Source organism: Canis aureus, chromosome 38, assembly GCF_053574225.1.
Source record: "Canis aureus isolate CA01 chromosome 38, VMU_Caureus_v.1.0, whole genome shotgun sequence".
Lineage (NCBI taxonomy): Eukaryota > Metazoa > Chordata > Mammalia > Carnivora > Canidae > Canis > Canis aureus.
The window spans coordinates 15,535,819-15,552,551 of NC_135648.1; the positions used below are offsets into that span (position 1 = coordinate 15,535,819).

A 16,733-nucleotide genomic window follows, 5' to 3' on the forward strand; every position below is an offset into this window, starting at 1 on the left:
ATGATCTCAGTTCAGGGTCTAAGGTCCTAGACTCATCTTGATCCTCCCAGCTCCCTGCTTGTTTACTATAAGGCTATACATAATCCTTTGACTTCCTTGTGGCCTGTGAAACTAGTTTCTAATAAACTATTAAAAATATCAAAAGAAGAGAAAAGAAAAGAAAATTTATTCCATCAATGGATAAAATAGGACACAAAATTCTTTCATAAAGCAATATCATTTTATTTTTATTATAAGCAAAAAAAAAACCAACAAAAACATAGTGAACTGTCATTAACAATTACTGTAAATCTTCTATTTGATAATAAACCAGCCCTTTGTCAATTTTGTTGAAATAAAACATTAGGAAGGAACTAATCTAGAAAAATATTTGTTGCTCAATCATATGAATCATTCACATCTCAGCTTCTGGGAATTTTACCAAAAAGTTATTATCAAGACTCAATAACCAAAAAAAAAAAAAAAAAAAAAGACTCAATAAATGACTTTTCATTATACCTTTACTCTTTCACTCAGAAGAACCTTGTTTCATATGTTAAATTCATAAGGGGTTGAAAACATTGGAATATTATTAACCTCAATACATATTTTCTAATACTTCCTTAAGGGTTACTTTTTGTCATATACCTTGCATATATAGTAACCAATATTCTGGAGTTGTAGATACAGCTTTTTCAATTTTTGAACTGTCATGTCTGTAATCTAGTTGGCTAAGCAGATCTCAGGGTCAAACAAACGTAAATCCCGCTTACTCACTGCCAAAAAACATTTGATTTCATTTTTTAAAGTCAGAATTAATGTACAATGTGCATCTTTTTGATATCTCACTTCTGAATGTTAATTCTAACATAGTTAAATCATGGAATTTTGTTCTGTTATTTGTTGCCTAATGCTTTCACCTTTAATAAATCTTATTGATGTTTTCCTTGCTCTGATGAAAGTCTACTTTGAGACTCCAGTGTTTCCAATTGCCACAGAATGACCTAAAATCTTTTATATCCTTCATGTGTCATGGTACCATCGATCGAGAATCTAATGCTTGGCATTTTTTTTAAGTGGAAAAGGGCTACTATTAAAAGAGTGGTTGAAAATTGAATCAACATAAATGTTTAGACCATAAATATAGATGAAGTTTGAGAAAGAACGCAAGGGAAGTTAAAGTCTCTAATACTGATTTCCTGAGATTATCTTTGGAGAAGTCTTTGAGCTACAGAGCAACAAATAAAGTTGTGATAGACCATTGAAAATATAGGCCTAGGAAACAGAGACAAAAAATAGAGATGCAGATCTCTGTGCTCCTCACATAAACTGGAAAAAAAAAAAAAACAGCTATTTAAAAGAGGAATGTTGCTTCACTTATTCCTGTGTTAATTTTTTTCAAGATACATAGGAAGTTGAGCTTTGCCTTTATAATATAATATTCTGAAAACTAAGCACAGTATTTCACACAAACAGCAAAAATTTAAAAATCAGGTTAATAAATATTAATGGGTCAATTAAATAAACATATTGGATATATATATATATTCCTTATTCTTTTTGATGAAACTTAATATTCTGCAGGCAAATTGATCCGTACATTTTAAAAGGAGTAAACAGAATTACAAGTAATATTGGTCGATTGCATTTGTTTAAATTAAAAAAATGTTTCAATAACTTAAAATCTAGGATTGATAATGAGAAATTCGATGGCATTTAAAGCTCAAATTTTTAAGTACCTTCTTTGCAATTTGTATACAATTCAAAATAGATGAGATTCATTTATTATTTACCATATATTGAAATAATGCAAAGCTGCTACATTTTCCAAAATTGAAAAGTTGAGGAAAAATGTCAGATTTTCTGGAACTTGTCAGCACTCTTATGTAAAACTGAATAATGTAAATGCAACTCTAACTTTTGTCATTAAAAAAAAAGTAGACGAGGGAAAAGGTAGACAAGGGAAGAATAACTCAAAATTATCCCTTTGATCAGTCAACTTAATTTAGACAATGTGTCATCAAAGACTTTTCTGAACTTCTTCAACTAGTATATATTTAAATATGTTTAAACATGAGTATTCATAGCTTTCCCTACGTATATGAATAAGTCCACACATCAATAGCCTATTTGGGAGAAGTATATATATCTGCTACAAGTTGTTTAATAATCCTCTATTAAACTATCTCACAAAATACAAGAATAGAAAAAAAGGTAAATTATTACCATTATCACATTATCCATCATTATAATGGAAATATAAATATTTTGTTAATATATTCCCAAATATGTTTCTATCTGTCAGAGGATAAATGCAGTTCTAGCTAGCATATTAGGTTATATTTAAAATATCAACAGTTCATGCTACTGTGTGCATAAATATTGTTACACCTTTTACTAGAATTTATGAGGAAAAGGTCAAAACACAGACAGACCTATGAAAGAATTACTGCATATAAAAACAAAAATTACTGTATGGAAGTAAAATACTATCACAATGAATTCTCAATTATTATATATAGATTACCTAACTTAAGAAGCAAAGTGAATTTTTAACATTTTCTCCATTTGGTCTAGAATGTTAGTATCGGTTAGAAATTAGGAAATTAGCATTTTATGAAATTTTAACAGCCTATTTCTGCATATCCAGCTAGTATAAAAGAACAACAACAATGATAGCAACAGCAAAAAGAAGAAGAATGAAAACACAACTGGATAATTATTATCCAGACTGATAGAGAATTAATGAAATTTTAGCCACATACCTTGCAACTGAATCTTATTCTCAGGACTTTGAACCAGAACAGAACTGACTGAATCTAGGTTGTCATAGTTACTGCAGCCAAGAGGACCAGTCCGTGTTTCTGTTACCTGACAAACAAAACATCAACTTTATTATATAAATCAGAGTTTACCATGTTCTTCTGGCCCAATGTAGTTGTCACGCACTGATATTATACTCTGCTGGCAAACATCACTGAAAGGCCTAGGATCTGATACATACCAACAATACACACACCTAAGCACAGAGAAGACAAATAACTCCCTTTGTCTTCAATTCCATTTTCTTCCCTTTGGCCAGGCATAAATCTTCTAGGAGAATAACAGAAGCCCTCTTTGGTCAAAAGCATCACTCACCTCAGGTCATTGATTTTACCCAAGATATGACAAGGGCATGCTCCTTTAGATAGAGAGCAAGTTTTGACTCATATGAGGATTGTTTTTTGTTTGTTCATTTTTCCTCAATAAATCAGATCTATCTGTCAGGCTACTGTCTAAAAGCTTATTTTATTATTTTATTCTACTTAAAAATCTATAATTTTCCTGTCTTATATGGTGCCATCAAAGTCCAGACTCTTCTGCTTGGTTTCCATGTGTCCCATTTCCCCCCAACAGGCATAAATTGCTCTCCAGCAGGACATTCTTAAATCTGTCTTTGCTTATCCAATATCCTCCACCCTCACCCCTCTTGTCTCCTCTTTGACTAATTGAGTTTATCTATCCTCATGATTAAGTACATTTTCAAACACCCACACAAAGTATTCGTTAATGACTTCTACTTGTGTTTTTCCTCCTGTTTCTATTAAGTTGTGGTTTGCAGTGCTCAGCCTTGGGAATAATTATGGAATCACATATTGCCGACTGATTTTTCCATGGATGTCTCAGGATTTATTGCATCAGAAGATGAGGAGGAGTTTAGTCAATTATGGAAGACTAGAAGCGTATTCTCAGTATGATTAAAAAACCCCATATTTTAAAGCAGGGGAATACTGTAATGATCTTAGTATTTTAAAAAGATACTCTCCACTCCACAACAAGAATGGTTTGTAAAAAAATAATTCAGGTAATTTCATTTCACCATTCACAACTCCACAGCGTCTTCCATCTTACTGAGAGTAAAAACCAGAGCCCTTCCTAGAACTACAATATGTCATATTATTCTGTTATTCCTGTTATCTCTGTGAACTCATCCCTTCTCCTGTTTTCCTCATTTACTCTGCCCCAACTACACTGGCTCTTTGCTGTTGCTTGAACATATTCTTTATCTTCCTGCCTCAGACTTTCTTTCTCTTTCTTCTTTTTAAAAAAAAGATTTTATTTAATTATTTGACAGAGAGAGTGCGAGAGAGAGCAAGCAGAGAGACAGGCAGAGGGAGAGAGCATAAGCAAGAGGAGAGGCAGGCAGAGGGAGAGGGAGAAGCAGGTTCCCCACTGAGCAAGGAGCCCCACCCCAGGACCCTGGAATCATGACCTGAGCAGAAGGCAGATGCTTAATCAACTGAGCCACCCAGCGCCCCAACTTCAGGATTTCTGACATGCTATTCCTGTATCTGGAATGCTAGTCCTCAAAATATTTTTTAAGCTCACTGTTTCACTTCTTTCAAGTTTTGTTCAAATGTCACTCTCTCAGGACTATTTGGACTAACCTATTTTAAATGAATACACCTCCCCATGCTTCACTCTTTCAACCATTATTTCCTTTCTTCACCTTGTTCTACCTTTTCCACAGTAGTAATCAGCTTCTAACATGCTGTATAATTTGCTCATTTATTATGATTACTGCTGACACTTTTCATTGGAATGCAAGCTCCACAAGTACAGGAAATACTGCCTATTTTGTTCAGCATAGTGTCTACATCACATATTAGGTTGTAGTGTAAGCCCATGGACATTGATTAAGAGAAAGAGAAGGGGACAGTTTGAGGGGAAAATCATAACAAGGAAGACATTAAGACCATTATCTAGATGACAAAGACCTGAATGAAGCAGTGGCAAGAAGACTTATCTGAAGAAGATGGATTATGAAAAAGTTAGATCTGGCAAGATTATGAAATATTGAAAATATACACAATGGAGAGAGGGAAAGGCAACTGAGATTTCTAGCCTAAGCGATAACATTTAGATATGTTGCAAATAGTCTCCACTGTAGAGAACATGTAAGAGAGCATGGCTTGGAGCATTCTGACTCTGAAAGGCGTAACATTCTCCATTGGAAACATCCAATAAGAGTGACAGTGCAGATCTATTTTTTAGACATTTTGTCAAAGATAGGATTACTAACTGAGGAGTTCAAAACTTACAGGTAATAATCAAAGACAAAAGGATAGATATGTCAACTGAGATTCACTGAGTGAATGTACAATTTGTATCATGACAACTCTATATCATATTTTGTAAAGAACAAGTTCTTAAAAATAACAAATATTGACTATGAGTACATTGCAACAGTTGAGAATGCAGTTTATCATGGGGAAGACAATACTTTTTCCCCGAACATTGCACCAATTTTGGATACTCTCTACCACTGTTTTCTCATAGTGATACTGACCATCACTTATTTTGTTCAGGGTAATCATTTCTAACGTTGACATGTATAACATACATGTAAGTGTGTGTATATATAAATGATATTTAAATATAAATGATTATCAACAAAAGGGTAATAAGGGGATTAAAAGTACTAAAGGAAATACTTCGGGTTTAAGGTAATTTAAATCTTCATGTTGTCCTATCATGTAATTTTATTGTCCCTCAATACACGCAAACACACATACCCACCACAGTAATATAAACAAATTCCAATGCTTGTAATTTTAAGGAAATTTTTAAAATAAAATTGGCTTCAGGCACACATTGAAACATATGACATTGAATATGACATCTTGGAAGTTGGAAGACAATCTTGTAAACACTTAACTCCTGAAAGAGGATAAGTAGTATCACTCCATCTCTTTACAGACCATTCAGTTATATCAAGTTACTGTGTTCTTGAGAAAAATGCAGGAAATTTAAATAATGGTCTTATAAATTTGGGGGTTTGAATATATCTATGGATCTATAGATTGCTTTAATCTGTAACCTTTCATGATATACAATAATATATACAATAATAAAAATCTAGCATATCCTACATATAATTTTATTTTGTTCTTTATCATTCACCACTGAAATTACTGATAATTATCTGATTTAATATAAAAATCTACAAACCCTGGCACAGTCAATAATGCAAACTCCTTGTTTTCAATTGTTTTATATTTAAAACTCCTACATGTCTTACTAGTGTCAGCACTAATAAATGCATCCATGCTTATTTTGTTTTTTCAATACTAATGAAATAAATAAAAATGAAAAGAAAATTGTAAAAGCCCATTTTTTTTTGTATAAACTCTTCAATAGACATATTAACTCTACCAAATTAAATTATGCAGTTGTGCCACAGACAGCTTGAACTTTTGTCATCAGCTAATAGATGAATATCTGATAGAGAGGTCTTCCTACATAATGTAAGAAATGAAGAATGACTTGACAGAGAAGCATAAAAATGAATAAGACTGACAGGATTCAGTATTTTAAGATTGATGTATCAAATGAGAAAACAATTTTTATTTATTTATTTTATTCATCTGTTGAAAGGAAGATGTTGAAAGCAAGGGGATGTAATCTTTCGGATCCAAAAATGATGCCTTTTCTGAGGTGTTACTCTAGTTTGTGGTTGTGACTGAGAACCATGAAGAAAGTTACATGTGCTTTGAGGGGCCTGGAAGGCTGAGAGACTGGTGTGGAGGACACAAACATTGAAGATATAACTCAACCAGCTGTAGAAAGTAAAATCGAATCTTCAAGATCAATTAAGGACAAGTTTGTCTTCAAAATATAAGAGATATGTCCTTTCCTTCTATAACTGACTTAGGTAAATTGTGTTTTAAGTATATTGTTAAAATCAAGAAGATACAAGAGATCCTTTCAACTTTTCCTGTATTGTTTTTATATTGTTTCATTAAACTACTGCATGATATTTTCACAGTTGGAGAATTTTACAGGGTGCAAAACAAAAATACATAACCTTCCTAATGCAAAGAGATGCCTTGCAAGTAACTATATTAACAAATAGTATTGGTTCAAGTTTATTTGGATTAAAAGAAAATGATACAAATAATTCACTTGGAAATAAAAACCAATCCTTATGATTTTCTATCAAATTTACCTATAGTCTTACATATTCTAAAGATGATCTAATGCCCCAGTGATGCACTGGAATTATGAAATTAATTCAGTGAAAACTAGTTGAAGAAAAGCTCTCTGAAGCAAAAACAAGTTTTCATATATTAAAAAAGTGAAGAAAGAGGGACAAAGAAGAGTAAACAAACAGAAAAACATACTACTTTCTAAATGAAAATAGTACTATTAAAGAGTTCATAATCTTCAAACTCAGATATATATTTAAAATATTTGCAGTCAAAATCATAGTAATATTAACTAATTAGAGGAAAATACACTTTTTTTTTTGAGGAAAATACACTTAAATGAACATTTTGGGGTCAACTATCCTAACTCCACCGCTTACTAAAGAGGAACCTATTCAAGTTTCAGGTTCTTTTGGGTGGAATAGCTAAAGTTTTCTTAACAGTTTCATGTGGTTGGGAAACAAAAATGAGGTAATCCATAAAAAGTGCTTACCAAGGGCCTGTCCTACAGTTATTATTTCAAGGTAAATGTAAAGAAAGTGTAAATGTTTACTATTAAAAAAGCAAAAGCACAATAATATCTCAACTCTTGGAAAGTTATTGGAATTATCTATACCCAACCTCTCAATCAAGATTATAAGATCCTAATACTTTTCCTGACTCCAGTGTGCTGAATGTTAATGCTTTTCTCTATAAGATAGTGTAAAGGGGCCCAAATTTTACAATACCTTAAATCAAACTCACCCATGAATGAGAGTATGTAGAAGTTTTGTACAAGATCATATGAATATGCAATTAGAGCATAATATTGTAAGAATAATCATGACAAGACTAAACTAGAAATATTGGCATGGGGAAAAAATAAGAAATTCAATTACAAAGAAAAGAATAACAGCAGCTACAGTGAAAATAGGGTAAGTTTTCTCATCTGAAGTATAGAAGACAAGGAGTCTCATATGATTATGAGAGAAAATTTTCGTCTATGTTAAGTGAAAAAAGTAAACCTTTTTTCATTCAGTTTCAGAATGAAACTGTATTTCATTCTGAAAAATGTAGAGCAACATCAGGTTCACAAAGCTATATATAGTGGATGTATATATACTTTGTAAAATTATACATATACATCCACTATATATAGCTTTGTGAATTTGATGTTGCTTTACATTTTTCAGAATGAAATAGAGTATTAGTTTATCATTTTGACTAAACTGATTACTGTTTATCAGCAAGTCGATAACATGCATGATCATATGAATAGTATATCCCTACTGAAAAAATCTATAAATGTAGTTTTTTTTTTTTTTTTTTTTTTTTTTTTTTTTTAAGACTGTAACCTTCCTGGAAACTTTTTTTTTTTTTTCTTTCCTGGAAACTTTATCTGAAATCAATAGGAAGTCTGTCTCTCTGTCTTTCTTTTTTTCCTTCTTCCTTTCTTCCTTTCTTTTTTCTCTCTCTTTTAAGCTACAAAAAAAAAAAAAAAAGGACAAGAATGTGTTTATTCTCCATTACAATGACTTCTCATCTGTGAAGTATTTATTGATCCTATGATAAGAAAAAAATATGGAATGGCAGTATCCTGTCCTAATGTGTCATTTTTAATGACAAAATTAATAAATGTTTATATTTGAAATTCAAGCAATGAAATAAAAACTGCTTTTCTCTGCTATCACATATTTACCCACTTCTGTTTACTAAACATGAAAAGTTGAAATGAGGAGCAACTGCTGTTCAAGACTATTTTTTATTCATAGACCAAATTTTCATATACTTTACATTTTTATAGTTCTTTCCTCTTAACTTTTTAAAAGAATTAATTTGCTTCAAAGTTATATAAGAATATATTGAAATAGTTTATGAATAATTTTATATTACCATTGATTATGCATATGAAATAATAGAATATTGATAAGTATAGTGTAGCTCATTTATGAAGTTATGCCCAGAGTTATTTAAAAATCAAATTCAATCAATTTTTAACGATCTTAAAAGGTTGTATTTATTTTGTTTTCTTTCAAGGCTACAGTTATGACCATTCTATAATCTAAAAGGTAAACACATGATAAATCAATCTTCCACTAGGAACTAACTTAAGCATTCTTATTTTTATTTTGTTGAGTACTCAAAATTCAAAAAACACATTAATTTCACACTTATTTATAAAAAGCAATTAGTAATTTCCTTATAAACTCATATATATGAGTAGCAAAAAAGAAAAGTGCTATTTCCCAAGGGTAGGAAATTATTTGAGGGAAAATATATACTAAGAATTAAATTATCTCCCTCAAGATATTTTAATATCTAATACTTTATCTTACCACAAAGTTTTCTTTATGTCGTATTATGGCATTTATAAAATCACACTCCTCTGTTTACATTACTTACTTACTAAACTATAAACTCCCTATTCATAATCATACACAGTACTTGATACAGGGTAGGGAATTCAATAATTGTGAACTAAGTTGGTGGTTAAATATCTTATTTTTTTGTTAGAAATAACAAAAGAATGCTTACGTTGATTTATTAAACTTTTCTGTGAACCTCTTGAAGAATATGCATCAGGGCCAACATATATAAAGTTTTAGAGCTATTGGGAGTCTTAGAAATCATCCAGCTGCAGCATCTCATTACACAAATGAGGTATCTGGAGCCCGGGGAGGTTATGGAGCTTGCTCACTATCATGTAAGTAAAATTAGAGCTGGAACTGGGTCTGAAACCTTCTGACTCATCAATCAAATACCCATTCTGAGCATCATACTGGCTTTCCAAGTTCTATACGTAAGTTTTTTAAGATCTGCTTACTTTGGTCAATCTAATTCCTTCCTCCTCTCCCTTTCTATCTCTCCCTCCCTCTCTCTAACAATAGTTTTACAATAAATAACTATTTAACTGGTCTAGATTGATGTGTAGGTCAATTAGAATGGTGTAGTATCTTGGGTCATTCTCATGAACAATAAATATTGCCATGAATGCGGTTAATGTAACTTTGATCTAAGGCCAAAGGAATTACCTTTTATTCTAAGTATTAATTTATTAATGACTTGAAATACAACTTCCAACATATGCTTATTCTACTCTACATTAGACTTTTGAATAGTAAAATACAAGTGTTGATTAATTTTTATTATGTTCTAATGTAGGATCTCTTATAGTTGTATAGGGTTTAAGCTATCAAACTAATGAAAACCTTTAGAAAATGCTGATACTTAATGTGTGTGTGTGTGTATGTGTGTGTATATGAATATATGGTTGTAACCAATAATATATGATAATTATATCATGATAGGATACTAAAACATATATAATTTAATATTTGTAACTATATAAGTTTTGGGGTATTATTTGTTATGATTAAATATATATAATAATTTATCATGATACTAAAAATTTATGGTATATAATTGTATGACATATATGATATTTGATTATAAATTATACATAAGAGTTAGCAATTACACGTATCATTTCTATTTTCTCAAAGGTGAATATTGAGTTTAAAGATATTTTTACCATTTATTTTTTCCTTTGCCAGTCATTGATTCTTATTTCTTCCTTTCACTGAACACTTAACATCAAACTGCCATTCAGTGAAGTCTCAGTTCTTTATCATGCTGCAATATTTGTGGGGCTTAATATTTAATTAGGAAATGAATTTTCAAACATATTGTTAATCACAAACAAGCATATGAAAATGTTCATATTTGAATAAAGATATTCTAGTAGCGAGGACCTCCTTTATTTTTAAAATTGCTTTATTTTATACTAAGTTATTATTATTGCTTTATTTATACTAAGTTTTGTGGGAAAGTATAACTTCATATACAAAATACTATATGCCTTCAAGTGAAAAATACATGAGTATATCGATACTAAATTTCATCTTCTACAATAAAACCCATTACACTAAGTCCATGACACACAATTAATATCATTATTTAAAATACATTTGACATTGTCAATTTCATGAACGTGCTCTAACCATATAATAGAAGTTTAAAATAGTACATGATATATAACCAATGACTAGATGACTTATATCTTTACATTAAAAGCACAAACACGAATCCAATACAAATTAAATGTAAAGGAGCAAAAACTATTGTTGAATTATTTATCTATGCAAATGACTTTATGCTGAAAACTATTTATTTTAATTCTATTCCCCAGAATTTCAATAAATAACACACTTTTAAATATTAGAAGCATCCATTTTAGGGTTGCATTTTTAAAAGCTATCTAGAATTCATTCCCCAGGAGATATTTGAAACACAAAGATAAAATGTATGATTATAAACAATATTAGGTTACATATATTCATAAAGCATGTACAAGATAGACAATAAAACTATGAATTATAAAATGTAAGGAATGAGACATAATGTATATCAAATCATAGCATGAGAAATAAACTATTAAGGTGTGAAGAGAATAATATAAAAGACAGGGCACACATTTTATTTGGGGACAAAGCAGAGTATGTCTTCTTGGAGAGCAATTGCTTTAGTGCAGTGTTCGCTTATACTTGCCACCATGAGTCCAGGCAGTGCTATAATGACTGACCTATTTTTTTCATAGCCTATAAATTACCCTCCATCATAATACACAAGCGCCCACATATAAGCCTGTTGAGAGAGACTGTGTATGTCCTTTCAGTCCCCATTAAAATGTAAAATTACACAGGAGGCTAGAAAAAAGAAATGTTCTCAGGTTCTAAAAGTATCTATTCAGTTTGATGTGGAATAAGGTAAACTGGGTACAATTTAGTCACAACAAGGTTGCCAAATAGCATCAGGACTCCTTTATGTTCAAACCATGGTTACCATGGAATTTCAATGTGTGGCACTTGATTGGTCTTGGAGAGGCCAAATCTATAAGCTCACTCCTACAGATGCTGTTTTGATTTATTTCTTAAACAATGCAGAGCTTAAAATCACAGCAATTGGAAGAAACTATATAGCAAAAAAAAGTTTCATTGGGTTCCTAACTACATATATATATATATGTGTGTGTGTGTGTGTGTGTTATATATATATAATTTCTATATACACACACACACACACACTTAGAAAATTGACACTTTCTAAAAGAGTCTAAAAATGGACACTTTCCTAAAAGCTACATTTGTGGTAGCTATAACAATGATGTTACATAAATGGTAAATTTGTACTTCATTATATGAAGTCTGAAGGAATATTGTTATTACACTAGAGTTGTTTTACAGTTTGCTGAATTATTCAATATCAATACCAAAAAAAAAAAAGGAAAAAAAACCCAAAACAAATAAAGTTTCACTGCCACAGGGCAGTTACAAACAACAAACCAATTGTAACCTGGTCAGGGCCGTGGAATGCCGCCTGTGTTCCAGCAAGTGCCATTAGACTGGCAATGCAGGTGTTGATGCCACCCTGGACCTGACCACCACTCCCCCCAGAGCAGAGATATTACATCTGAGGGAACTCAGGAGGCAGAAATTCTTTTCTATTCCTTCACATAAGAATATATATATAATCCAAGGAAGCATTCTTTACATGTATTTTAGAAATGAAAGCAAACAGAAGTAAAATATTTCAAAATGATTTCATTTTGTTTATTCTATGAATTGCAATCTCATTGCCTTTTAGTTATTGAATCTATTTCAAATGACTACCAACTTTGAAACGCAATACCAAACAACAACAACAACAATTTCTTAACCCAAGTTCAGAATACAAATATTTTTTTTGGGGGGGGGCGGCTAATGCAAATAAATAATCATATAAAATGAACAGTGTTTTAGAATCATTTTCAACAACAATGTTATCAGTTATCCTTTTTAAAGTAAAAACACAAAACCAGGAGTTGCTACATTCAATATGACAAAGACATGGGATTAGGATAGGGTCCTCAGCCCATATTTCTTTTCCCTTGAAGATAGTCATCTTTAATTGCAAAAGAACATGCATGGGCTATTTCTTATGGCTTTTCTTATCCCGTTTCCAAATCCCTTCTGTATCTCTAGATTCAACCACTCCAAGATATGCCTCTATGTGTTCTCTCTTTGATGAAATAAGAAAAGAAACAGACAATATACTGAAGATGTTATCCACTCTAACCTACAATTGAGCAAATGCCACCAAGTTCACAATACCTGTTGCCATGATGAGTGAGCAAGGAATTAAACCAAACTGAGTCTTTCACTTAGTTTCTGTTTATAATTTTTAAAAAGATTTTATTTATTTATTCACGAGAGACACAGAGAGAGAGGCAGCGACATAGGCAGAGGGAGAAGCAGGCTCCCGGTAGGGAGCCCAACGCAGGACTCAATCCCAGGACCCTGGATGACGACCTGAGCTGAAGGCAGAAGCTCAACCACTGAGCCACCCAGGTGCCCATGTTTTACAATTTATTTTATCTGTCTATTTCTAATCTACCCATTCTGCCCATTTGGTATGCACCAAGCAGTTAATTATGAGCGGATGCTCCAGATATAAAAATTTATCAATTGAATGATCTATTTTGCTTCCCTTTGACAAAATAACTAAAACATGTGCAGATGCAAATGTCAAGTATCGGAATAAAAAACCCTAACACCACATTGGAGAATGACGGCAGGAGAATCAAGGGCACTGCCAATCCATCATGGCTAGTAGTGCACACAAAGCACAGCCTGGGACAATCTGTCACTGTCGAAATGCCAACCGCAAAATGCTCTGCCATTCTGGGATACTGAAGCAAGGCACCTTGTTAGACATAGCTTTCTTTTGTGTTTAAACATAATCAAACCATTTCATTATTTTTATTTTTTATGTTCTGTTTTACATCAGGAGTCAGTAGAATGCATGGTACCATTTCCCACAGCTCCTGCTGTTTTATTTCAAAAAATACCTTAGCAAATTTTTTTGTATTACTCCTCTAAAATTCCATGTTTAATATTACTTTTCTGAACTACTTATTAAAACATTTCTTATTGCTTATGATTAAAAATATAAAACTTTTTATTATAGCCTTTTGAAGTTTCAGCAGTATTGAATATTTCTGAATTCCTTAAGCATATCAAAAGCTCTGACTTCAGTTATCTTTTTTATGGTAGGACAACGAATGCCTGTGCACAGACTAGCTAAACTTTCATACTGAAACTGTCATATTCTTCCATTTGTCACCCAATTAAACAAGCGCCCGAGAGAACAGATAAGCGCACCACGCTAAAACTCAACAGTCTCAGGAGTAATTAGAAAGACAGAAGTGGATTTCTTGTTTCAACTGGCCATTACAGAAACAGTTCTGCTGTCATTTCTTTCTTTTTTTTTTTCCCCCAAAAATAATTGGCTTTGCTCACACAGAAAAACTTTGGATAAACTCAAATTCTTTAACCACTGATTATCACAAAAAGTCAGCACTAGAATGACTTCAAACAAACAAAAATTATAAGAGAAAGAGGAATCTTATAATCCACATGAATTATATCCATATTATTAAAATTCTAAAAGCCAGGGGGGGAACTACAATAAATTGGACAAATCTCTCAGCAATTTGCAAACACACTCTACAGTGCTGCCCTCCTCTACTTTTTTTTTTTAGGTTGAAACACAGCCTGGGAATTATAACTGATACAATTATTTATCACAAGAAGACAGTAAAAATGGAAAGGACAAAAAGTTTAATCATTTTTTAGAGTGTATATTTGTATATTTTTGGGATTAATTTAGAAATAAAATAAAAATCCAATGTGAACTCTCATTGCAATTTTTGCTTTCCTTTTCTATCTCCTTTTCTCCAAATCATAATCCTTATTATGTTATTCCTTCCTATTTATTACCTTCAGAGATCAGAATTCCAAAGGGATTTCTGTATCTCCATGGTACCTCTGGGACTTCATGGAGCTTTGTTGGCAGTAAGCATTTCCCAAAGTATAGTCCAAAGAACACATGCACCCATGGTTATAAAACACCAAGTCTATTAACTTTGAATCTCTGGAGTTGCTCTTTAGCCAAACAACCAGGTGATTCTTAGCCAGAGTAAACACAGAAATCCAGCAAGCTAGTAAAGATAAATCTTAAAAGGAAGAAAAAAGATTCCTCAGTGGGAATATAATTTCAAATTATGTGTTTTCCTTTTTCCTTATGAAAGATTACAAAAGAAAATCCCTATTCGTTCATATCTCATTCATTTAACGTTGTTAGGGAAGAACTTTTAAAGGGATTCTTTCTGAACAATCCGCTAGACTACTTTATTTCCTTTTTTTTGAAGACTACTTTTTTCTATTAAAAGGTTTTTGTTTTACTAATTTCCTATGGAAGATTTTTAAAATAAAAAATAAGCTACTCTGCCCTTTAAAATAATTACAATTTCACCTTTTCTTGGTCTAGTTCATGTACAAATAATCTTTATAATATATTGAGTGTAAAGATATTTGCCCATGCATTACATGGGACCTGCTGGGAAGGACTGAGCTGTTATTTCAGATATATTTTATTGAGGTGTCACTTCAGCTGTTTAGGTTGGTTGCTCCCTCCCCTTATCTCATTGTAACCTTATCTATTGATATAACTACTATAATTTTGACTACCAGTCCTTCTTGCCAAGCTGAAAGTCTATTACTAAGACTTATCAGTGAGGAAGTCAAATAAGCAAGCTGGGTAGATATGTTTCTGAATAGTTTCTAAGTGAAAACCTGGATTTAATATGATGTCCTAATATAAAAAAAAATGGACTTTAGGAATGAAAATTATAAAAGCTTTTCAGATTACTTAGGTATTTTCTCTACTTGCCTTTAAGTTTTCTGATGTATTATAGTTTAGGCTATTGAAAAATGACATTAAAATTTTCAGAGTTAGGGATGCCTGGGTGGCTCAGTAGTTTAGGCTGCCTTCAGCTCAGGGCGTGATCCCAGATCCCGGGATCGAGTCCCGCATTGGGTTCCCTGCATGGAGCCTGCTTCTTTGTCTGTCTGTGTCTCTGCCTTTTTCTCTGTGTGTGTCCCGCATGAATAAATAAATAAAATCTTAAAAAAAAAAAAAAAGGTAAAAAAATAAAAAAAAATAAAAAAATAAAAATTTGAAAGGTGATATATTTCAAATTACAAATACCCATATTATGTTTAATTATATTGTGAGACTAGATTTTTCAAGCATAGAGAATGAAATAATTAGGTTACCGGAAAGAAAGACAAATTGTGGTTAGGAAATTGGTTTCTATTTCCAGTTTTGTCACTTGCTTACTGTGTAAATATCTCCATATTATATAAAAATAAAAATACCTGCATTACTTAGGGAAAAGATAGATATAGATAGATATAGAAAAATTAGATCATAAATATACATATATGTGTATCTTAGTCAAGCTCTGATGCTCTGTTTTGATCACTATAGCTTTGTAGTATTTGAGACCAGTAAGCTTGACATCTCCAACTCTGTTCTTCTATCTCAAGATTGCTCTTTAGGGAGATCCCTGGGTGGCACAGCGGTTTGGCGCGGGCCTTTGGCCCAGGGCGCGGTCCTGGAGACCCGGGATCGAATCCCACGTCAGGCTCCCGGTGCATGGAGCCTGCTTCTCCCTCTGCCTGTGTCTCTGCCTCTCTCTCTCTCTCTGTGACTATCATAAATAAATAAAAAAAAAATAAATAAAAAAAAATTAAAAAAAAAGATTGCTCTTTAGGATCTTTTGTGGTTCTATACAAATTTTAAAATTCTTTGTTCCTGTTCTGTGAAATATATCATTGGTATTTTGACGAGGATTGCATTGAATCTGTAGCTGGCTTTTGGAAGTACTGACATTTTAACAATATTAGTTCTTCTAACTCATAAGCA

General features: G+C 32.1%; 1 protein-coding gene across 4 annotated transcripts in view; it reads right to left on the reverse strand.

Moving 5' to 3' along the window:
* Positions 1–16,733, reverse strand: part of BRINP3 (BMP/retinoic acid inducible neural specific 3) — a 379,320-nt gene that overhangs the window by 119,359 nt on the left and 243,228 nt on the right. For all 4 annotated transcript variants that reach the window (XM_077887268.1, XM_077887267.1, XM_077887269.1 and 1 more), the window contains one exon: positions 2,745–2,850. In XM_077887268.1, coding sequence (XP_077743394.1) covers positions 2,745–2,850 — 106 coding nt within the window. The remainder of the gene's footprint in view (positions 1–2,744; positions 2,851–16,733) is intronic.